A 25,736-nucleotide genomic window follows, 5' to 3' on the forward strand; every position below is an offset into this window, starting at 1 on the left:
TAATGCAGGAGGCAAAGCAATCCATTAAAAAAAAACAATACCTTGACCTTTTTCTTCGTAGGGGATAATCAAAATACATCAGTATTAAGGACCAAAACAACTCATTTTCATTACGTGTGCCGGTATGACTGTTAAATTATAAACTGTCCTTTTTTCTTTTTTCTTTTGCTGACCCTGACATTTGTGATTGGAGAATGGCTTGTTAGAAGAGAAAAGTGCACTACAAAGCTTTCTATCCAGCAGACATAGGAGAGAAAAGCCAGATGTACCTCATTAACTTTTTTTCTACAAATTAATAGGGGTGAGGTTGCAATCAATATATAGAGTCAGCAGGCTCCACTCTCTCTGTCTATTCTCTATTTTTCACCAGAAGAAAATTAAAAGATCTTTCAACCTTCCCTCCCCCTTGTATTTATACTTAGGCTTAATGGCAGAGGATCATTTCTTAGTGATTCTTCTTGCCAGTTCAGAAATTGTGACTCTGTTAAAAACATTTTACAAAGTGACAGTGTAAATTACTACACTTTTGAAAATAACTCTTACTTTAATGTTGATATTTGTGCTAAGCATAGATAATGGAATAGCACGAGCTAGAATAATTTCTGCCTTAGGTCACACTAGAAAGGATAACTGATAGGAACTTTTGCAGAAGCTCTGGGGGCTGTACACAAGATTTTGGGGCAGGACTAGATGTAGTTCTGAGACCTCAGATTGTATCCCCACCACCCCAGGTAACAAGATCTGGGCTCCAAAAATCCAGACGCCTGCTAGATGACAGCAAAATATGCTTAACACTTACTTTTTGCCTAATATCTGGTTGTTAAAACTTTGCACCTTAAGTGCCCTTTTGAAATTATTTGCTATTATCACAGTACAATATGGAGAACCACTCAAATGAGGCATTGGGTTGGGCAAACCCTTCTGGTTTCTTTCTCATGGGGACCAATTCTTCAGCAAAGAGCAGTCTCTTTCTGCACCAAGATGAGTTGGGAATGCATGTTGAAATAGGACATAAATTGGTAGTCTTCTCCAAGTATCTCAACAATGCATCTGCACTAGGCTTCAGAAATCACAAGAGAAGAATCTGAGTATATGGGTCTCATAAAGGCTAATTAAAAGACCCAGAGAGCCTTCTTCTGAGACCTTGCATTGAGTATCCCCTGGAACTCTGCTTGGACTCATTGTTATTGTTTGGAGTACTCAGCATAGACTCACAGCATAGACACTTCAAGTACCTGTTTAACTCAGTTTCAAAAAAATTAAGCAAGTTCACACATAATTAGGATCTGAATGGGAGACAACAAAGAAATACCATAGTTGTAAGGTAGACTGAAAAACAGCACAGAAGAAAGCAATGGCAACCACTTCTGTTTTATTGTTGCCAGGTAAACTACATAACTATATCCATAAATTTACCAGGAATCAAACTCAATTTAAGTGGAATCTAATTTAAAAGTTGTATTTGAACTAAGATATATTACTGCTTACCTACTCTCTACTCATAACAAAAAATAAATATATATTTTTGTTGAACAAAAAAAAATTCTGTTTTTTAATGGAAAACACTAATTCCTGTACCCTGGAATTATGTTATTTGGGCTGTCCTCTTTACTTATAAAGGCGCAATGCATTATGGAAGGAAGTTGACTCAAGGACATTTGCTAGGAGTCTATTGGGCTTCCTTGGCCACCATGAGAAGAGATGGATGCACTAGATAGGACAGAGATCCAATCTGGCAGGCATGGCTCATATTATGTTCTTAGAAAAACAATTTCTATGGTAACTGCTGAATACAAAGTAAAATTGTGAATTATTTTTCATTGAACATCACTACTTAACTTCCTTGTATCCTTGTTAAATTGTTGAATGCACCATGTGTTAAATGGTATAGCGAGATGATTTTGCACTAATTAATAATCTAAGCAGGCTGTCTCTTGGGATGCACAGACTGTAACAGTTCAAAACAACTTGGTTTAAAACACTATCCCTATGTGAATTTCATTCTGATTTTCCTGCCACCTATTTCTTTACAGATTATCCAAACACTGTGGGAAGAGAAACATTTCTCTTACATACAGTATGCCATGTCATAGGATCCTTGCACCTTTCATTATAAATTGCTTTAAAGTTCCTAACTTAGGGGCAGCACTATTATATGCTTCCATATAAAATTACTCTGGCCCACAGGGAGGGTAAATGATCTACATTTCCCTCGACTTTTTATACTTCCTACAAAACTATCATACTTCACCTGCCTGTCATTTCTTAGGCCTCATTCCCTAGAAAGGACAATTATGCCTGCAAATGGCATCCAATTTTCTCAAATAGTCAATAGTGATTGTCATAGAAGTCAAAAAGAATCAGATTGGAAGCTAAAACATATGAAGAACAGTTGAAGGAATTGAGTAAGTCTAGTTTAATGAAAAGAAGGACTAGGAGTGACATGATAGCAGTGTTGTGATATCTCAGGGGCTGCCACAAAGAAGAGGGAGTCAACCTATTTTCCAAAGCAGCTGAAGGCAGGACAAGAAACAATGGATGGAAATTAATGAAGGAGAGAACCAACCTAGAACTAAGGAGAAATTTGCTGACAGAACAATTAATCAGTGGAATAACTTGCCCCCAGAAGTTGTGAGTGCTCCAACACTCTCATTTTAAAATGAGATTGGACAACCATTTGTCTGAAATGGTGTAGGGTTTCCTACTTGAGCAGGGACTAGACCACCTCCAAGGTCCCTTCCAATTCTGTTATCTCATCACTAACTTACAGGTGCAGTGCCTTTATAGCCATCTTCCTCTGTATTGCTTCTAGGGAATTCTCCCTGCCAAATATTTACATAGTGTTGACCATTTGGATTAAGTTTGTTTCCCCATGGAAAAAGTCTGTCAAAAGAAGCATAGGCAAAAGTTAAGGAAGGCAGTTGTGCAATTGTAATGTTTAGTCGTATTACTATAAAAATAAGATTACTATAAAAACATTGTTAGCTAGTGGCCTATCAGGATAGAAAGAGAGACGAGAAAGAGAGAGCAAAAAAGAAAGAACTGACACACAAGCACAATATTTAAAATGTAAATATTAGCAGCCTGCACTTCTACAGAAGTTTTATAATACAGCATTAATTTCAATACCATTGACTCTGCATTAACTTAAACTTCTGGGGGGGGGGGGAGTGATTTTTCAGGTTTAGAGACTAGGTTGAAGATACATTGTAGTTTTTTTGCTTAATTAATTTTTCTGGGAAATTACAAATAATGATGAGTACCTGTTTTCAAGACCACCCCGACAGCTATATTCCCATTCAGCTTCAGTCGGTAACCGTTTTCCTGCCCAACTGCAAAAGGCCATAGCATCATTCCAAGAAACATGAAGAACTGGATGATCCAGCCTGAGAGATATACAGATATACAAGCAAAAGAGGATTGGCAACCTTTTAAGATTCTGCATAAGGAAAAGGTTAGAGTATCTTACTATACCACATTATTATTTGACACAATGTGTGTCAGTAATAAAACAAATAAAGGCAAAACACTGGTGTTTACCCTTAGAGTTAGATTCAATTTAGTTAATGATGATGAAAGGAAAAGGAAAAGTGAAAGGATAGTATTAATTGTATGCTTCTGAAAGGAAAATGGAATGAATTGGCTACCAAATGTCATGTGTTAGCAGTACACATGATGCCTTTAATAGTGTGATTTAGGCTTTTGAGAAGCCTGCTTGCTTCTTGCCTCCAAAAGTCATAGTTGCTCTTTTACTTTGAAGTTGTTTTTTTTAAAAGAGATTGGACTACCAATGGAATAGGCAGGTTACAGGGTTTCTTGCTTGAGCAGGGAGTTGGACTTAAATCTACAAAAAAACCAATGGCTCCCTAGGACACACCATCTACCGAAACACACACACATATTTCCATAGTGAATTGTATTTTGGGGTGTAGGCTGTTGAGATGTGTGAGGAAGTTGTCCAGTTTTGGCCACATAGGAAAGAAAAACTGGACAACTTCCTCACATATATAAACAGCCTACACCCCAAAATACAATTCACTATGGAAATAGAAGTCCTGTGAGCCAAGTACAAAACCAAATTGTGGGGAGGAAGGTTTGGGGCTAAAATCATTGAAACGTCCTCTTACTGGGGAATTTCAGAGAGGATGCAGCAAAAACAGACAATAGTCTTGGGGCACCTAAAACACAGAATAGGACAACAACATCACCCTCCTCTCTTACATCAAAGGCACCACAGATAAAATCAGCAAAATTCTCCACAAAGACAATATCAAGACAGCCTTCAACACTGACCAAAAAATAGCCAACATCTTAAGAAACCTCAAAGACAAAATCCAGCTAGAAAACCAAGGAGTCTACGAAATACCATGCAAAATCTGTCCTGCAACATACATAGGACAAACGAACAGGAAATAAATGCACGCATCGCAGAACACAAGAATGCAGTAAGAAAAAAAAATTTCCTCCGTTTTCCAGCGCTTTAAACAGGACATGAAATTAATTTTGAAGGAACCAGGTTAATCTCCAAAACAGAACACTTCAACAAGAGAATAATTATGGAAGCTATCGAAATAGAGAAACACCCCCACAACATGAATAAATGTAACAATACCTCCCGCCTACTAGACATCTGGAAACCATCCCTAGTCAACAAACGAGCCCCACTCACCACCCAGGCCATTACAACACAAAACAACAATGGACACACAGCCAGCACCAATTAGCACCAATCTAGCAATCATGATACAGCCAATCAATCCACTTACTTAAACAAAGCCAGCACTCCACACACACTCAAGATTTATAGAAAGACAGCAGCTCTGACCATGCTTTAAGCCAAAAACACCAGCCTGAAGATGGCGAGTGAGACCTCGCTGAAACGTTGCCAAGACAATCTCAATCTTATATGAGAAAAGACACGAATACAACGGTATGCCCAAATATGGGAGGAAGATCACTACTTCCATTCTCTGTCTTTTGGCTTGTCACAAGAGACCATCCTGGCAGAAACCCAATATTTTTACTGTTGCCTTTTTGTTACATTTTTGTTGTATTTGTGCTGATAAATAAATAAAGGGAGACTAGTATAGATCTATTTCAAGCTATTTAGTTCTCATCAGCTAGCCATATCCTTACTGGGATTTGAACCTGGGCTATATTACATACTAGGCAGAGATCTTAGTCATTAGGCCACAGGCTCTTATCCGTTATCAGCGAAGCCAGGGTGAAAGGTATCTATTAGATTTTTTTACAACCCCTGGTATGCCCAAATATGGGAGGAAGATCACTACTTCCATTCTCTGTCCTTCGGCTCGTCACAAGAGACCATCCAGGCAGAAACCCAATATTTTTACTGTTGCCTTTTTGTTACATTTTTGTTGTATTTGTGCTGATAAATAAATAAAGGGAGACTAGTATAGATCTATTTCAAGCTATTTAGCTCTCATCAGCTAGCCATACCCTTACTGGGATTTGAACCTGGGCTATATTATTAAGATCTCTGCCTAGTATGTAATATAGCCCAGGTTCAAATCCCAGTAAGGGTATGGCTAGCTGATGAGAGCTAAATAGCTTGAAATAGATCTATACTAGTCTCCCTTTATTTATCAGCACAAATACAACACAGACACAGACACAGACACAGACACAGACACAGACACAGACACAGACACAGACAGACAGACAGACAGACAGTCACACACACACACACACACACACACACACACACACACACACACACACACACACATATATATATATATATATATATATATATATATATATATATATATATATATATGCACGCACACACACATACACACAATATACTTAATTCCTCTATGTCTGAGCTTAGCATAGGGTACCAAGCTATAATAACCATTTCCTTTGCAGAGAGTCAAGCTGCAATAACTGGTCAACCAAAGGTAACCAAATAGGCAATGAACATCTCAATAAATCACACTAAATCCGAGTACCTAATTAAGAAACCCAGACTTATCATTAACCTGCTTTAGCATTGTAAAAAAGCATAAAAATGCACAGACATTATAAGCATTTCCTTCAATTTAGTATAGTATATATCCCTGATGGTGAACCTATGGCATGCGTGCCACAGGTGGCACGCGGAGCCCTCTCTGCAGGCATGCGAGCCGTTGCCCCAGCTCACCTCCACCACACATGTGCATGCATTTCCCGCCCGCCAGCTGCTTTTCTGGCCTCTGCTGTGTGTGTGTGTGCCCCGTTTTTGGTCCCAGGACACTTGAGGAAGGCCTGCTAGGCCCAACATGGGGCTCGCAGGGGGGGGGGGTTGCATGTGCATGCATAGGGGTCACTCAGGGGGGTCATGCACACATTGCATTATAAGTGTGGGCACATGCACACACACTGTCAAGCACATGTGCATGCTTTTGGCACATGAGGTGCATGCTTTTGGCACATGAGGACAAAAAGGTTAGCCATCACTGGTATATATGTTCCCATAACCCCAGTAACAGTGCAAGCCATCATCCACGGATGGCAACAAGAAGTTACTAACTTAACTAAGAGAAGAAAAGAAAATATGCAGTTAATTTTTGATATTACTTCATCATAGGAAATGTTTTTTGAGTTTCTAAATAGAAACTCATTTTCCTCATATATTAAAGCTACTGAACAAATCATCATAACAATACCAAGGTCTTGAAACCGGTCAAGTCAAGCACATACAACTCTTCCTCACAGTCTAGCTATAATTGAAAAGCAACTGTAGACTCAAAGGTATCCCCCCTCCCCCCCACAAAAGGCAACTGGGCTTTGTTTATTTTTTTTCAAAACATTTCATCAGTTCTAAGTGACTGGTGCGGAATGGAAGGATTTATATCCTTTGCAATTATCTGGTATCTTTCCATTCCCCACTGGTCAGTTAGAACTGAAGAAGCTTCTTGGATGAGAAGCGAAATGTTTTCAAAGAAGAAGAAAAAAACAAAGTCAGTTGCCTTTTGGGATAACCGTGACTTGGATGACTGAGAATCTCCATAGACGTTGAGCTACCTGTAGTGTTGTCTATGGAGATTCTCAGTCATCCAAGTTATGGTTGTCCCAAAGGCACTTTTTATGAGGCAACTGGATTTCCTGTTTTTTCTTTGAACACATTTCGCTTCTCATCCAAGAAGCTTCTTCAGCTCAGAGCTGAAGAAACATCTTGGATGAGAAGCAAAACGTCTTCAAAGAAAAACCAGAAAGTCCAAGTTGCCTCTTGAAAAAAGCACCTTTGGGACTATTTTAGTGTTAGTTTTTTTTGGCAACGCCTGTACTCATCTTTCTCACCTCTCTCCAAAGTTCTGCCTCTCACAACCTTTTTTTCCATCTGCCTTCTCTGAACTCTGGACCTGAACCCCCTGTTTCATTCCCACATTGTATGACATGAGAATTCTTTGCTCTAAGCTCAGTAGAAGATAGCCTCTTCTTCTTATGCGTCCTCATTTCAGAACGCTAGTCTGGAACACTTAGATTAATAAATCTGTGTTATGACCTAGATCAGGAAGATAAACTTTCACATGGCATTAAGGTTAAAGAGAGCAGATATCTAGAACACTTATTTAGAACTGATTTTGACCTTTCTTTCTTTCCTCTTTAATTCCCCGATGACAATGGATGCTTCTATTTTTGAAGTCAGTTCATTTTCATTCTTTCCCATTGGAGATTAAGTAAGAGAAGTACACTGAAGATGGTGTTATCGTGATATGGTTCTTGTCATAAAATAATTTTTGAAAAGAAAAAAGAAAGAAAAAAGCCAAATGCTTTTACCAGCCCTGAGGGGAAGAGACTGATTAATAAGATGTAATGACAGATTATGAAGGCCATTTCACTGCTTATAGTTCTCCAAAATAAATCCAGGGGAAAAATGAGGGCTTCATATTAAAAGTTCTGCTTTATTTTAATAAAAAGAGGTATAGGGTGGGATTCTGAACTTGGGGAGAAAATCTATTTGTATAAACAAATGCACACATATTTCTAACCTTTCAACCTTTTTATATTTACTTTATAATTTTAGTTATATTCTGTGGTTTTCTGTAGTTTGATTAGTAGAAATGAAATCTAATTTATATTTGCGATGTGATAATATAATTCACTAAAAAAAAAGTATATACCAATAGCTAACGTCTAACTTAAAATTGCAATGAAAAGCGAAAATACAACCTTCCCATAATTTGAATACAGGTGTTCCTTGCGTTATGACCGCTCTTTCCGTGACTGTTCAAATTTGTGATGGCACTGAATGGGGATAGTTATGACCAGTCCTTGAGTTTTGGCTGTTGCAATGTCCCTACAATCACATGATCCAGGCACTCAGTGCTTGCCTTGCAATTATAATGACACAGCAAGTCACGGTCACATGACTATGATTTCCAATATTCACTGCAGTCAAAGGGAAAGAGAGGAAGAACTTGGAAATTGCAATCATGTGAGGTCCTTGCTTAATGACATGTGCAGTACTTGCCTAACAACAGCAATTGGGACTGCAGGAACTGTGATCACTAAGTGGCGCATTCATGTGATGTCATGCTTTACAATCATGTCCCTTAGCAATGGCAATTTTGATCTCAAGTGCTATCATAAGGACTACCTGTATCTTTGCAACCTCCATAATCAATATATTGTATGTACAGTGTATGTTTTGTATTTATTTACTGAAACTGTAATGAGAAGCAAGCAAGCAAAACCAAAATTATCAGATATAGAACAGAGACCCCTAATATGTTTTCCAACATCAAAATATTGTTCTTCTTAGTGATTAGCAAGCTACAGGACCCCCCCCCCTCCTACATATAAAAAGAAGCAAGGGGATGTAGCATATCTCAAGAAATCTCAACTTTTGAAACATCAGCTGCTACTTGTCCCAGCAAATGGTAAGCTTTGGGATTTTCATAGAATAACAGAGTTGGAAGGGACTTTGGAGGTCTTCTAGACCAACCCCTGCTCAAGCAGGAGACCCTTTGCCATTTCAGGCAAGTTTCTGTTCAGTCTCTTCTTAAAACCCTTCAGTGATAGAGCACCACAATTTCTGAAGGCAAGCCATTCCACTAGTTATTGTATTTTTTGCACTATAAGATGCTCCAGACCATACGATGCACCAAGCTTTTGGGGAAGAAAACAAGAAAAAATAATTTGCCTCCCAGCATTCACTGGTATTCATCTGGCTAGTGTCCTTGCAGCAAACAGCAAACAGCCTGGTCGGCTTCAGCACATTATTGCAGCCTGATTTAGCATGAGGAACTGATTGGCGCTTGGATCAGTGTCCCGGAATACTGCTGATCAGATGTTTCAAGCTGTGGGGATTGGCCCCGCATTTCACTGCCTTGGCGTGTCCCATTTTCAGCCTCCATGTATCCCATTTTTGGCCCGTTCCAGGAATCAGGGATTGCCGCCACTATCGCCACCGGTGATCGGCAGTGCAGATCAGCGGCGATCCCCATTACCTGGAACGGGCCAAAAATGGGGCACACGGAGGCTGAAAATGGCTGAAGGATGGGGGCTGGCGAATGGGTGGGGCTTTGGCAACATTCACTCTATAAGATGCACAGACATTTCCACCCACTTTTTTTTGTGGGGGGGAGTGTGTCTTACAGACTGAAAAATACGGTAATTGTTTTCACTATTAGGAAATTTCTCCTTTGTTTCAGGTGGCTTCTCTCTTTGCTTACTTTCCATCCATTGTTTCTTGTCTTGCCTTCTGGTGCTTTGAAAAATTGATTGATTCCCCTCTTCTTTGTGGCAGTCTCTCAAATACTGAAACACTGCTATCATTCTTTCCCAATCCTTCTTTTCACTAGACTGCAACTAATTCCTGCAACTGTTTTTCATAAGTTCTAGTCTCCAGTCCCCTAATCATTCTTGTTGATCTTCTCTGCATTCTTTTCAGAATCTCAGCATCTTTTTTATATTGTGGTACCAAAATTGAATGCAATATTCCAAGTGTGGTCTTACTAAGGCTTTATAAGGCGGTATTAATACCTCACATGCTCTTTATTTCATCCCTCTATTAATGCAGCTTAGGATTGTGTTGGCAATCTAACAAAAAATTCTAACAAGAAATCTCTCCCCCTCCCCAATAAAATCTGATCTTTGATAGGTTCCTTTATTTTGACAACACCAACTTGTTTGTGTTTATTTGTCCAATGATGCTTAGTTCAGGATAATAAAATATCTCTCAGCGATTTTGGTACATTTTCAGTAAAATACCAGTAGAAACTCGAAACTGTTTGGGGCTCACCTCTTTAAGATATGAGAATCAGGGCCTTCTGGATGCTTCCAATTTGCTCCTTTAACTGGTAGCCACCAAGGAGCAATTGCAACCTAAAACACAGGCAAAGAAAATATTGGTGTTTTTCTGAAGTGCCTACCCATCCAGCTAATTATATCTGGCAGCTGTCATTAGCAATAAGAAAACAGCGACAAGACACATATGACTCGGTGCTTTCAGTGATGGTCATTCCATGATCATCTGTTCATCTAAATTACATATTTGCCATATATCTAGTTTTTTGTCAGTAAGCAATTTAATCAAAACCAACTAAAATTACCACCAACCCCACTTCAAATTAATTATAGTTTCAATGTTATCGAAATAAGGAAAGTGTAACTACTTGCTTCTGAAAAAGCCAGTATCTGAACATAAATCTTCCATCTTCCATAGATGAAACGTAGCTTTCCAATTTAGAGTAAGTTATGAAATTTCTTTATGCTATTGGATATCAGTGATTATATCTCTACAGGATGTCCTCGAGTTACAACCACTAGCTTAGCGAATGTTCAAAATTAAAAGGGCACTGAAAAAAATGACTTGCAACCAGTCCTCACAAGGTATGACTGTTCCAGCATCCCCACAGTCATGTGATCAAAATTTGGGCGCTTGGCAAATGGCATGTGTTTATAATGGTTGCGGTACTCCAAAGTCATGTGACAACCATCTGCAACCTTTCCAGCCAGCTTCCAACAAGCAAAGTCAATGGGGAAGCTGGATTTACATAATGACCACATGATTCACATGCAGTGATTTGTTAACAACTGTGCAAAAAAAGATCACAAATTTGGATGTGGCTCATTTAACAATTATCTTGCTTAGCAATGGAAATTCTGGTCCAAATTGTAGTTGTAAGTCAATTTGTGGACTGCCTGTATGTTATCTCACTAGTTTCTATTGTGCCCCCTGTGGTTAATGAGCATGGATGTTGTGGCCAAGTACCATTATCTAGTAATCATTCATTTGGAATCACTCATTCCATAACCAATAGTAGAGCAGCTGAAGAAAACTATGCCCAGTACCAATGTGCATAGGCATATGTTCTAACTATTGTACACCACCTTCAATTATCCTACAACAAGCTACAGTCATTCTTCTCTGTCTACATCAGGGGTGTCAAACTCAAGGGCCGGGGTGCTCCGGCCCATGGGGTGCTTAAATCTGGCCTGCGGGGCCACCCTGGAAACAGTAAAGGACTGGCCCGTGGTGCCTCCTGAGATGTTTTTGCTGGCAGAGGGTTTCAGGAGGTCATTGCAGCCAAAAACAGAGCTCAGGAGCCTATTTTCTCTAGCAGAGTGCCGGACCACCACAGGCACCCCTGACAGGAGTGATATCAAGCTGACCGTGCCCCCCCGGTCCCCCTCCAGGTCAAACACAACCCTGATGCGGCCCTCAATGAAATCGAATTTGACACCCCTGGTCTATGTAGATTTTCTGCTTGGGATTTGATAATATTAAGCAACCACAATGAAGACTGCAACATGCAACAGTGTGGTTTCTTAGAGTTATTCAAAAAGCACTCTGGCATTCAAAGATAGATGTTACTGGCATAACATTTCAGATTTTCTCTTCAGCTATGAAGGTTCAAAAACTATTAATTTTAAATACTGTAATTCTTTGCTTCATCAGTTCCAAAGATCACAGGCGGAGAATATGATGTATGGTTTATACTCTGTGCTGCAATACAGAGAACATGGATATCACTTACTGTAAATAATGAAATCCTCACATAATCTATTGTTATGATTAATAGAAACTTGCTTCTAAACTTGCTTTTTGCTAAAGTGACTGTTATTTATTGTTATTTATCATCTATGTTTCAAGTTGCTTGTTCTAAAAATAAGATAAATGCTTAAATATACAACTCTCAATTTTTTTCCCCAGAATGCTGAAAAGATTTTAATTAGCTTTTGTGCTAATTAGGGAAAAGATTAAAAACAAGATTATGTAACACACAACCCTTCTCTTACAATCAAGGAACTTAATTGCTTTTTTAATGCACAACATTTTTTTAAAGTCTCATGATGTTACCTAAAAGCATACAGATGAGCTGAAAATTAACTTAAGCAGCATTACACATCGATAGAAAAAAGTACTTATGTATAACATTTCACCCTGTCCTCTTCTCCAAAATGAAACCTTAAGCAGCTAGCCTTTCCCTACCACTGGGGAAAACTATAATTCACTTGTGTAAGTTAAATACCCATTTGTGTAATTTATGATTTATAGCAGGTGCTTGATATCATATTTGAGAGGTTGAATATATTCTTTAGCAATTGCCTTGATCCATGATACAACAAAAAAGAGCAGACCTATGTACTAATTTTTAAAGATCATGCTCATGTATCTTGGTAGCTGTAAGACACCAGAATTATCAGCATTGATAGATCTCTGAAAGGTCCTTAGTGCCCTCTGAGCTTGGTGGTTTTCTTGCAAACATTGCATTACCCAAACTAGGTAACATCATCAATGCTAGACTACCACCTAGTTTGGATAATGAAACATCTGCAAGAAAACCACCAAACTCAGAAAGCACAAAGGAACCCTCATTTGTTTGTTTATTTTGTTTGTTTGTTTATTAGTTTTGTATGCCGCCCACTCCTGAAGGACTCCGGGCGGCTCACAATAAACAGGGAAAGGGAAATAAATAAGACAATACAAAGAATTTAAAAATGCACAACATTCACAATTGAGGCGGGGCTGGATATTTCAACAGCCCCCATCCTGTCAGAACAGCCAAGACTTGGTTGCTTTACGGAAGGCCGGGAAGGTAATAAGGGTCTGGATCTCCATGGGGAGCTCATTCCAGAGGGCTGGCGCAACAACAGAGGATGCTCTCCCCCGGGGGGTTGCCAGCCGACATTGGCTGGCTGATGGAACCCGGAGAAGGCCAAGATTGTGAGATCGAATCGGTCTTTGGGAGGTAATTGGCAGGAGGCGGTCTCTCAGGTACCCAGGTCCGATGCCATGCAGGGCTTTATAAGTTACGACTAGCACCTTGAAGCGTGTCCGGAGACCAATGGGTAGCCAGTGCAGTTCGCAGAGGATAGGTGTAACGTGGGTGTACCTGGGTGCACCCACAATCGCTGGCGTGGCTGCATTCTGGACTAGCTGAAGTCTTCGAACACTTTTCAAGGGCAGCCCCATGTAGAGCGCGTTAGAGTAATCCAGTCTTGAGGTGACGAGGGCGTGAATGACTATCTGAAGTGCCTCCCGGTCTAGGTAGGGTCGCAATTGGTGCACCAGGTGAACCTGGGCAAAGACCCCCCCTGGTCACAGCCGACAAATGGTGATCTAAAGTCAGCTGTGGGTCCAGGAGGACTCCCAAATTGCGAACCCTCTCTGAGGGGCGTATAATTTCACCCCCCCAGCCTGAGAGATGGAATAGTTTGCCAATCTTTGGGAGGGAACATCAATAGCCATTCAGTCTTGTCGGGATTGAGTACAAGCTTGTTCATTCCCATCCAGACCCTAACAGCCTCCAGGCACTGGCACATCACTTCTACCGCTTCATTGAGTTGGCACGGGGCGGACAGATACAATTGTGTATCGTCCGCGTATTGATGGTAGTTAATCCCGTGCCGCCGTATGATCTCACCCAGCGGCTTCATGTAGATGTTAAATAGGAGGGGGGACAGGACCGAGCCCTGCGGCACCCCATAATTTGGGGGCCTAGGGGTCGACTCTGCCCCCCCCCCAACCATTTCAATACTGAACTACAAATATTCTCCTTTATTGACAGATCTCTCATTTGAAATAATCCCATATTTTTTATTATCATTAAATCTTGAGCCAAACATAAAGTGGAGTGAACTCTAAACTCTTATCAAGTATATATGTTTTTCATTATCCATGATCCCAATACTACTCTTTAGAAGAGTTACCAGATTTGAGCTGCGGAAATCCAAATGACTAGACATCACAGAAGTTACTGTTTTCTACATCTCTTTTCTGGCATCTACTGGATTCCTAAAACAAAGATCTGATAGAGATGTACTCTTTATAGAATGTTCACCAGTACTATCAAATTGAGAAGCAGAACTGTAGAAGTTCATTCAAGTTTTTGATTTAACCTCTGGCCTTCCCAAGTTTGATTAGGGAAGTTTCCTGCTTGAACAACTGAATAGCTATATGGAGAAGTACCTGTTATCAGGAAGTCTTCTCTGTTGCTTTTTTAGAACATGAGAGCCTTTTCCTGACAAATGATATAAAGTTGTCAAATAGACAAAATACAAGTGATGTTGCCTCCTCCATTTACCAAGAGAAGAGATAAAAGAAGAGAAGAGATATAAAGTCAGAGATTCATCAAGCTAGCCTGTCAACTGTAGATTTTTTGGAGGGGGAAAAATCAGAAACAGCTGGATGCAAAGTATCTGCATGATTTAAAAGCTGTAATTCCCTCTCCAAATTCCAAAGTAATACAATTGTCTAAGTATAGGTTTAAAAAAAAACTGTACACGCATGCGCACCCACCACCTGCGATGCTCCAGATGCTCGGTGGTGTGTCACGCAAGAACCATATGCTGCGCATGCGTGCACAGATGGCCCATTTCCTTCAAATACAGGTAAGGAACAAGGCCAGGTGGGCGGGCCCTCCAAAGCACTGTTCCGGTACAGTAGCTGCTGCTTCTGGCAGTATGCACTTATTGGGGCTTACGGCCTGCAACCCACCACTGCTCCAAGATTACATTTCAGGGCTGAAATTTAGCATTAAAAATACACTCTGTTACTCAAGGTTGTTCTTTGCATGCTTTTGTATCATTCGATTGTTTGCATTTTAACATTTATGATTTATTAAAGGGCCCAAGATCAAATCTTGGGGGGGAAATGCTTTCATAATTGCCAATGTATTTTATCATGTATTTCAAATATAGAAAATTGTTGGCATCAACATCACTAAATGACATTCTTGAGCACATTGATAAGGTATTAAGACATTATCTAGCTTCACTTAAAATGTTAGAAGTTTTTTTTTTTTGACTTCAATGGATTTTCACATAAGTATCTTGCTCTTTCATTAAGCAAAATAAAAAGTGCAACCTATACTGAGAAATAAAAGGGGAGAGGAATGGAGGTAGAAAGATTTACAAAATGTAGCATTTAAACAATACCTTTGTAGTATTACGGAAGACAAATTAAACTGATGTGATGATGCTAAGCATGTTCTTCTTACACTGAGAACTGTCTGCCTCTCACCTGTCCCATTCATCTTCTCAAGACATCCCTAGATTCCTTGGCCATTTATAAGTAGGCAAGAAGCAACAAGAAGGGGGCCTTTTTATTATAGTAATAAAATAACAGTTCTGTGGAAAATACCCTAGTTGAGATTTTCCCAAGCCACAAAGTAAATTTAGTTATTTTTGCAACATCTGATTCTTCCAATAAATGTATAATATTCCATTATTAACATGTTAAGATGTCTCAGCAACATGTTCACTTCGCCTTGGGGATTTTATAAATTGTTATTATTTTTAATCTCTAGATGGAACTTTTTTGTTGGTCTTATTTTGCTTTTATGGTGGTGGTACCTTCCCACACTTGTCCAATATGTTAAATGGATTTAAATTCATTGTACATTTTACCGGTGAGAGCTATTTTGATTTGCAAGAGTAATATAACTGAATGATTGAACCAGAATAATTTAAGGAAGGGCTATGAAATAATGCTGCTGAACAAGTTTAGATAATTCATTATAGAACATATATGTTCAAGGATTTGAATGGAAAACTCTCTAAAAGTTTATCACAGAAGTTATGGATGCTACCCCAAAAAATCACTAGACTACCTACAATCCAAAGTAGGTTGTAATCCTAGACAGAATGTAATTAGCAAAGATAACAGTATTGTCTAACAGTTAAATATTTAATAAAATGACTGATGACCAAATCAGTAAAGACTTGACATCATGTAAAAGTCAACAATATTCTCTATACTGTGTTCTTAAGCAGTGTTTTTCAACCACTGTGCCGTGGCACACTAGTGTGCCGTGACATAGTGTAAGGTGTGCCGTGGGAAAATTACTTTATATATAGTCAATATAGGCACAAAGTTAAATTTTTTTAACATTTTCTAATGGTGGTGTGCCTCGTGATTTTTTTCATGAAAAAAGTGTGCCTTTGCACAAAAAGGTTGAAAAACACTGTTCTTAAGGATGAAGGAAATGATAAGAGTATAATACATTAGAAACGAACAAAAACTGACTTACTGCCTTAAACATTGGACTTTTAAGTATAGCATATTCCCTTCTTAAATTAATCCAGTGTCTTTGTTTTAACGCCTTTATTATTTTAAAGTTATAGTGATTTCTTACTGAAAATTCAAATTTTAAGCATCACAGAATTTGAGGACCAGGGTTTCTATTCATAGCATACATCTGCAATAAACAGAAATTACTAGTAGGGAGACAATTATGAATATGAAATGTGAATTCCGCCCACTTGTTTGCAACCATAAGTCAGATCCTGAAACTATTTGCTCATAACTTATAGCTTTATCTATATAAACTTACTGTATATATGCTTTCAGATGAATACCTAAAATATCTAGCATAAACTACAGACACAACAAATGTTTTTGCAACATCTGGGTCATATATTGACTTGAGATCAAGACCTACAGGTTTGTCTGCACTTTTCCCAGAAAATTCTCCCAAGCCAGGTTTGCTCTTTTGTCATGTTTGTCATTGTCATAACAACATTTAATGTACATGTAATATATGATAGTAGAGGTGATTGCATTCTCTTGGTTTCACTGCTCCTATTCTCCATTTAGAAAATGAGAATAACAGACACATAATGTCCTCAGGTGAACAATAAATTATCTTTTACTGTTTGTACAGTAATGTACAAACAGTACATTGTAAAAGAATAATTTTGCTCTTTTGAAAAGTGTACAATTTAAATCTAAGGCTTTATTATAAGTAAGACATAGGGCACAGCTTTTTGTGCCTTTACCAGCAAAAAAGTGAGTTTATAAATGTCAGGAGCTATGCCATCATTATCATATCAGCCTAATCAAAGATTGTCATGGTATTACACTAACAAAGGGATGAATATTGTTGTGGCATATTTGTTCTGAAACTCGGTGTTCACTTAGATAGTTGTTTACAAATTCAAGAAAATACTTTTAGGTTGTTTTTTTTTGTTAATTGATATGCGTCTCCAAGTTGAAAATGTCTTTTTAAAGTTAATTTTTTGTTTCATCTCATTACACTTAACTCCCAAAAATACCAGGAATAGCTAGCAGTTGAAAACTGAAAAGAGAGACATTTAAGAATTGATTGTACTTAACCCAACTTTGTTTTTTTCAAAACTAGGATCAATCACAACAAGAAAACTCAAGAACTCATTGCCTTCAGATCCCAGAAAAAAACAGGATTTAAATATAATAAACATACGTATTTAAAATCACAGCTAAAGTTACCACATGTTTATATAACAGATTTTTATGTTTAACCAAGTCAGAGACGCTCTTGGTAAATTACACTATTGACAGTACTGAAAGCAAATGAAACTTGGGTAAATCTCCGGTTCTGGACTTCTCAGAGACCTCCATCTGACTCCTTTGGAAACAGAATGTTGAAATAGATGGATTTTTGGCTTAAGAAATGCATCCATAAGTACACAGCTATTGGTATCTGGCAATTAATATTTGCTCAATATGCTAGACTAGAGGTTGTTTCCTCTAAAACAGAAACACCAAGGAACTCTCAGTTGATTTTGAAGTTGCCGAACATCAGACCCGAAACAATTGCCCAATCCTAACTATTAAAACAGGATACCATGATCAGTAGTACAAGCAATTTTTACTCTATGCTATAACCCTGAAATAACATGGAAGATTGCCAGGTTTTAAGTAGTGGAACACAAAATTTGACAAAGAATATTTAAGAGCAACTGAACTTGTTTGAGTAGGGAATGGTTTTCCCTCAGCACGGCCCACTGGTCATTTTTCTATGTCAGTGACTGAACTGCATCTTCCTCAGACTTGCCAGAGCTGTATAACTTTATATTTGAGGTTATAGATGTAGATCTCTTGTTATTTATTGGTCAAACTGCACGTGCTTCTAGGAACAAGGACACTTTTGTTTTGGCAACTTTTTACCTAGATGATCTTCTGCAATGTTTACTTTCAGGAGCTATCATAAAAAAATAATGGTATTAAAAATGTTTTAAGCTACTGGTGAAAAAGGCAGTTCCTTGGTAGAAATAGCGCAGAGAAAAGATAAATTCTTTGTTACTTGGTAAATAGGACTTGATTTTCCAATAACCGGACAAATTCAATACATACAAAGTTAATTATCACCTTTGAGCCTTAAAACACCCTGATATTTAAGGTATAACTAGTCTGCTATTTTCAGTCCCAATTCTTTTTTTTTTCCAATTATCTAAAGGAAATAAGACAACCATTCAATCTTGTTTATTTCATTGTGGGGGCCTTGCCTGCAAGGACAAAAGTATTTTTGTCGTGCCAAATCAGAAAGATACAGTCGTAAAAGCTGGCTGAAAGGAATGAGTGTTTACAAGATAGAATATCTTAGGTGTTCACTTTTATGCAGTTTTCCCCAGCTAGGCTTTCCAAAGCACATCCAAAATTACACTGAAATGACCTACTTCTCTTCAGCATTTTGCCGCCATGGCAACTGCATTGGCTTGCCGGTGAAAATCATCTGCTGCCTGTACAAGCCAGCCCACCTGCAAACAGTGCCAAAACAGGACAAAGCACTCACGGTTCAAGACAAAAAACAATGGCTGGACAGGTGACAAGCTCAGATTCTACATACAATAGAGGCATTTCCGGGTGATGTTTGACAGTAGTTCGCGACATGAATAAGTGTTTGTGTGTGTGTGTGTAGTGTAACAGATACAATGCCTCAAGTGGTGCCTCATGACTCAGTGAGAAAAGGGCAGTATGTAACTCAGATTTATTTTTTAAATAACTGCATAAAAACAATGACCATATCTACAGAAATAGATCCAAAACATACTATCAGGGATAGTGCTAGCATGACTGATTTCCCACACTATGTAAGTGCAAGTTCATGCTTCCCAATCACACTCCCAAAACATGGGGTAGATATTTCAAACAATCAGAAAATAACTACAGGCCTATGATGATGATTGCTATGAAAGTGAAATCTGCAGTTTAGACACACTCCTGAGACTGATGATACCAAACCAGACACCATCTTGAATGCATACATGAACCTTGTAGTCTGCCTGCCTGCCTGCCTGCCTGCCTGCCTTCCTTCCTTCCTTCCTTCTCTATAACTGTCCCTCTCAACCACTCTAGAACGTCTAATTCTAAAACTACAGGTGAAAGTCAAAAAATTAGAATATCGTGCAAAAGTTCATTTATTTCAGTAATGCAACTTAAAAGGTGAAACTAATATATGAGATAGACTCATTACATGCAAAGCAAGATAGTTCAAGCCGTGATTTGTCATAATTGTGATGGTTATGGCTTACAGCTCATGAAAACCCCAAATCCACAATCTCAGAAAATTAGAATATTGTGAAAAGGTGCAATATTCTAGGCTCAAAGTGTCCCACTCTAATCAGCTAATTAAGCCATAACACCTGCAAAGGGTTCCAATCACAATCAGGGGAAAGACTGCTGACCTGACAGTTGTGCAGAAAACCATCATTGACACCCTCCATAAGGAGAGAAAGCCTCAAAAGGTAATTGCAAAAGAATTTGGATGTTCCCAAAGTGCTGTATCAAAGCACATTAATAGAAAGTTATGTGGAAGGGAAAAGTGTGGAAGAAAAAGGTGCACAAGCAGCAGAGATGACTGCAGCCTGGAAAAGATTGTCAGGAAAAGGCCATTCAAAAGTGTTGGGGACTTTCACAAGGAGTGACTGAGGTTGGAGTCAGTGTATCAAGAGCCACCACACAGATGGATCCTGGACATGGGCTTCAAATGTCGTATTCCTCTTGTCAAGCTACTCCTGAACAACAAACGTCAGAAGCATCTTACCTGGGCTAAAGAAAAACAGACCTGGTCTGTTACTCAGTGTTCCAAAGTCCTCTTTTCAGATGAGAGCAACTTTTGCATCTCATTTGGAAACCAAGGACCCAGAGTATGGAGGAAGAATGGAGAGGCACACACGGCAAGATGCTTGAAGTCCAGTGTGAAGTTTCCACAGTCTGTGTTGATTTGAGGAGCCATGTCATCTGCTGGTGTTGGTCCACTGTACTTCATTAAGTCCAGCATCAACGCAGCCTTCTACCAGGAGATTTTGGAGCACTTCAGACTTCCTTCCTCAGACGAGCTTTATGGAGATGCTGACTTCATTTTCCAGCAGGACTTGGCACCTAACCCACACTGCCAAATTACCAAAACCTGGTTCAGTGACCGTGGGATTACTGTGCTTGATTGGCCAGCAAACTCGCCTGACCTGAACCCCACAGAGAATCTATGGGGCATTGCCAAGGGAAAGATGAGAGGCATGAGATCGAACAATGCAGAAGAGCTGAAGGCCGCTATTGAAGCATCCTGGTCTTCCATAACACCTCAACAGTGCCACAGGCTGATAGCTTCCATACATTGAGGCAGTAATTGCTGCAAAAGGGGCCCAAACCAAGTACTGGGTACATATACATGCTTATACTTTTCAGAGGTCCGATATTGTTCTATATACAATCCTTGTTTTATTGATTGCATGTAATATTCTAATTTTCTGAGATGGTGGATTTGGGGTTTTCATGAGCTGTAAGCCGTAATCATCACAATTATGACAAATCATGGCTTGAACTATCTTGCTTTGCATGTAAAGTGTCTATCTCATATATTAGTTTCACCTTTTAAGTTGCATTATTGAAATAAATGAGCTTTTGCACAATATTTTAATTTTTTGAGTTTCACTTGTATACAATAGTTAAAACAATTAGAAACAATAAAAATATCCAGAAAATGAAAGGCAATAGTATACAGTCTAGAATAATGGTGTTATAACAAGAATATAACTATTCTTTAACAAGAGAGTTGTCTCACACTAACTTTGCTATGATCATAAATTCTCATTATAGGTAATCCTTGAGTTACAAATGTAATGCAGTCTGCCCATTCCATTCGCTAATCAAATGCCAGGCTCGTTAGGTATTTCAGGGTGAGGAAGGCCATGAGGGCCCTAGAGTTGGAACAGGCAACTTACTTAAGACCACTCAAGGCCTCTCTAACCCACTGAAATACATCATGCTCCCCACAATTGCTTCCACCCACCCACCCAACCTGCCGTGCTGGGTCACTTAATGTGCAAAGATCTAGCAAACTGTCTCCTCCCCAATCTCTCAGTCATACGCATCCCTCTGCAGTTTCATTTTGGTATGCTGAGGCCTGGCCTGGCACTTAGCTCCATTTAGGCCTGTGCAGGCCTGGCCCGGCACTGTGCAGGCCTAAACAGAGAGTCAGAGGCCCTCCAAAGTTCAGTTTTGGCCAGCAAAGTGCAAGACGAATGTTGCAGAGCCTCTGCAGTTGTTCATAAGGGCAAACAACTGCTGTGGTGCTGCAAGATTTGTAGTTTCGGAACTTGTTCGTGAACACTAGGGGGCGCTGATCGTGTTACTCTAAATGTTCACTAAGGGAACACTTGTAACCCAGGGAATACCTGTATTCTTAGAATCCGATGCTAAACAAAATTAATTTTGCTTGATATTTGGGCTTGGCCATTTTGTGCTTGGACTAAGCTCCTAATGTGTAAATCAATCTTTCAAGCTTTATCCTGAATAAACCCTTAGATGATGTCAAAAGCTATGTCTATAATGCTTGAATATGATGCAGAAGAAATCAATGTCCTGGCTTATTGGCTTTTATACTGTATATACTGTAGCTTGAAGGGAGCAAGTCAAGGACAACATATAGCCAGTGTTTTTAATTTTAAAAACCATTAATACCATTTTGATTTCACTTTTTAAAGCTCTTTTAAAAACAAAGAAAAGAAACAAATGTTATCTCTTCAAATTTACTTTTATATTGTATAGCCTGCATACTTATAAGAGGAACCATATTTGGCTAAACTAAAATTCTAAATTAAAGAGAAAAATAGTCCCTGCCTTGCTAGGCTGCTGGCCAAAATAATCAGAATAGTATCATTTTTCCATGCCTACTGGATGATGTTCTGCATGCCAAAATGTCCTAAGAATACATATTGAAAAAACAAGGCAAAATAAAAGTCCTTTAAAAATTACTCTAACCAAATAGGGGAAATCTTTCAAAGGAAGCAGCAGAGCTCAACAATTTGGGCTGGATGCCAGTCCCAACCTGCCTCTGATACAAACACCAGGGAGAGGAATTCCCAGTTCAGGCAAGGATCATAATACCCCTAGTAGCTGCTCTGAGGGTTGACATTTGACTCACAGTAGTAAAGCAAAACACAGTCTCCCTCTCTCTCCCTCGCTCTCTCTCTCTCTCTCTCACACACACACACACACACACTCTCACATACACAGACACGGGAAAAAAACCTGTTTTTCCTGGATAATATTATACAGAAGGCAGGTTATCATTCTCCAAACATTCACAGCAAGGGTTTTACATGCATGGTTTAGTTATCCTGTCTTTATGCTTTCAGGCATGTCAATAACTCCTATTCCATTTTAGATCTTTTCCTCTCCTAAGAACAAGCATCATAATTTCTTTGAAGGGATACAGTAGCAGAATGCAAAGCAAATCCTTGTGACAAAGGCACAAAATTCTCCTCTGCTTAGCAGAAAGAGATCAACCTAAAGTGGACTTGCTTTTCTACTTTAATTCTGGATCAGTGGTGGGATTCACTATCCTTCACTACTGATTTGCAAATGGGAGCGTGCTTGCCTTCTGTGCATGCACAGAAGGTCACGCGTTACATTGGGATGGGTGGGCGGAGCCTCCAGCCGCTGCCAGTTCGCCCGAACCGGTAAGAACCGGCTGAATACCACCTCTGATCTGGATAAGCAAGCATTACTCATGAAGGAATAGGTCTGCAACCTGGGTGTTCTTCCAGACTCACAGTTCTTACCTGGACGCTGTGGCTAGAGGGCCTTTTATGCTGCACCAATTGCAAATGTACCTGGTGCAGAAGAACCTAATTACTGTAATTCAAACCTCCATTATCACCCAGTTGGGCTAATGCGATGCACTTTACATTGGGTTCCCCTTAGAAACTACACAGGGATTACAACTACCGTATTTTCACCCATATAACCCGCCCACGCAAATAACCCGCCCACGCATATAACCCGCGGGTTTTCCGGATCGTGTAAAATATCTTCCGTATACCCCGCCCACGCATATAACCCGCCCACGCATATAACCCGCCCACGCATATAACCCGCCCACGCATATAACCCGCGACGAGTAAGAGAGAAGGGAAACAGCTGAGATCGGGGTGGGGGAAGAAACGGAGAAACAAGCCTGCGCAAGCTGGGGAAGAGGAAAGGAACGGAGGAGAAGGAAACAGCTGAGATCGGGGTGGGGGAAGAAACGGAGAAACAAGCCTGCGCAAGCTGGGGAAGAGGAAAGGAACGGAGGAGAAGGAAACAGCTGAGATCGGGGTGGGGGAAGAAATGGAGAAACAAGCCTGCGCAAGCTGGGGAAGAGGAAAGGAACGGAGGAGAAGGAAACAGCTGAGATCGGGGTGGGGGAAGAAACGGAGAAACAAGCCTGCGCAAGCTGGGGAAGAGGAAAGGAACGGAGGAGAAGGAAACAGCTGAGATCGGGGTGGGGGAAGAAACGGAGAAACAAGCCTGTGCAAGCCTCCGATCGTGTAAAATATCTTCCGTATACCCCGCCCACGCATATAACCCGCAGGGGGGCGCTGTGCATGTAAAAACCGCATATAACCCGCGGGTTATATGGGTGAAAATACGGTAGTTAAGAATGCAGTGACTCGCTGATTTTAGTTCCGGCAGTATGTAAGTCAGTTCTGTGGCTTCTGCATTTGATTATTTCTTTCGGAGTACAATTTAAGGTATTGGCATTAATATATATAAGCAAGCAGCCATGGCGATTACCCTGAAGAAACAATGTAGAGATGTGCAAAATAGTTCCCCAGAAAACTGGGGAAATGTTAGGAAGAGACTCAGACTGGTTCCTCCCTGTGCAATAAAAGTTTAGTTTGAAAATGACCGTCGTCTAGGCATGAAAAGGGATCACAGAATTTCTGGGCAGAGAGCCAAGGTTGCCAAGACAATTTCATTTAGGATCACTGGCTGTGAGCCAAAAGCAGAAATCTGCCCACCAATTCAGACCGTATAAAAACCAGACCTCTTAAAGGGGCTACGGTTGCATCAGTTCCATCTGGAGAGACAGCAAGTGTTTCATCTCCCATCTGCCTTTCCTGTATCCATCATACTCCCTTCTGTGTCCGTGCTTTATTCTGTCTCCAGATCTGGTTGTTCTGATTCCTCCTTACGATTGCCTGATCAACCTGGTGTACAGGATTCATCTGCTTGTCCAAATAAGTTGAATATTAAATAGCCGTACAGAGCTCTATTTAATTTTGTTAACTAATCAATGTTATTTCTGCCTAGAAATTTTTTATATTTCCACATCCTAAAAGACCCTGTGTTTGAATGTTTGTTCTCTTATCAGTTCCCTTTGCCAACAGGATTGTGCATCATTTCTGTTCCAGCATCCACAAGCCACAGGCTTGGATTAACACCATCCATGACCCTGTGGATTTGGACAGTGAGAATAAGTGTGGCACACGGGTCCCAAACATAGTAAGAGAAAGAGAAATGTGATTGTTACTAAGCAGGATAGCATGTGTGAATGTCTAAATAAATGGCCTAAAGAGGAGGGGGGGGGGGCAACGACACACAGTCAGATTGCAAGATTCTGCTGCAATAGTTTTTCTTGCTAAAGTAGAGTTCAGGGGTCGGCCACTTTAAACACTCGAAAAGCCACAAAGGTCTTAACCGGAAGCTCCTTACTCAATTCTGGAGTTGCCCAGAAGTCTGGTTCCCCCACCATAGAGTCTCCTCCTAGTGTGGCATCTTTATTCCTCTGCCGCTCAGAAGTCTGGTTCCCCCACCATAGAGTCTCCTCCTAGCGTGGCATCCTTTTTCCTCCTGTCCTAACCAAAAACCCTATCAATTGTGGTGCCAACCAGCAACAGGGAGCTGCAGCAGAGGGATGAAAGAGCTACATGCGGCTGCAGAACTGCAGGTTGCCAACCCCTGGTATAGTTCTAGTCTTCTTGTGTAATCTGTTTCCTGATCTGGTTAGCCTAAAGGGGTTAATGTCAATCTTGCTGGATGGTTGAAATAGGGTAAGAGTAAGTAGAAAGAAATTTAACACTGTTTTTCAGGTTTCTGAGCACAGATTCCCAGAAATTCAAACACAAAGAATACAATACATACGTGGAAAGAATCAATCAGTTCCAAAGTAAATTACAATTTTCTTCAACCACAGAGCTGAATTTAAAATAAACCAATATGTATTGCTCTACATGGACAAGTTGTATAACTTCAC

General features: G+C 39.8%; 1 protein-coding gene across 2 annotated transcripts in view; it reads right to left on the minus strand.

Moving 5' to 3' along the window:
- The window catches only part of SUMF1 (sulfatase modifying factor 1), a 70,188-nt gene that overhangs the window by 22,935 nt on the left and 21,517 nt on the right, over positions 1-25,736 (minus strand). For both annotated transcript variants that reach the window (XM_014076143.2, XM_014076142.2), the window contains 3 exons: positions 10,253-10,335; positions 3,264-3,386; positions 2,769-2,883 (listed from right to left, as the gene is read on the minus strand). In XM_014076143.2, the coding sequence (XP_013931618.2) occupies positions 2,769-2,883; positions 3,264-3,386; positions 10,253-10,335 (321 nt within the window). The remainder of the gene's footprint in view (positions 1-2,768; positions 2,884-3,263; positions 3,387-10,252; positions 10,336-25,736) is intronic.

This window comes from Thamnophis sirtalis, unplaced genomic scaffold (assembly GCF_051295495.1).
Source record: "Thamnophis sirtalis isolate CommonGarterSnake01/CBP01778 unplaced genomic scaffold, rThaSir2_p1.2 scaffold_3, whole genome shotgun sequence".
NCBI classification, from domain to species: Eukaryota; Metazoa; Chordata; class Lepidosauria; order Squamata; family Natricidae; genus Thamnophis; species Thamnophis sirtalis.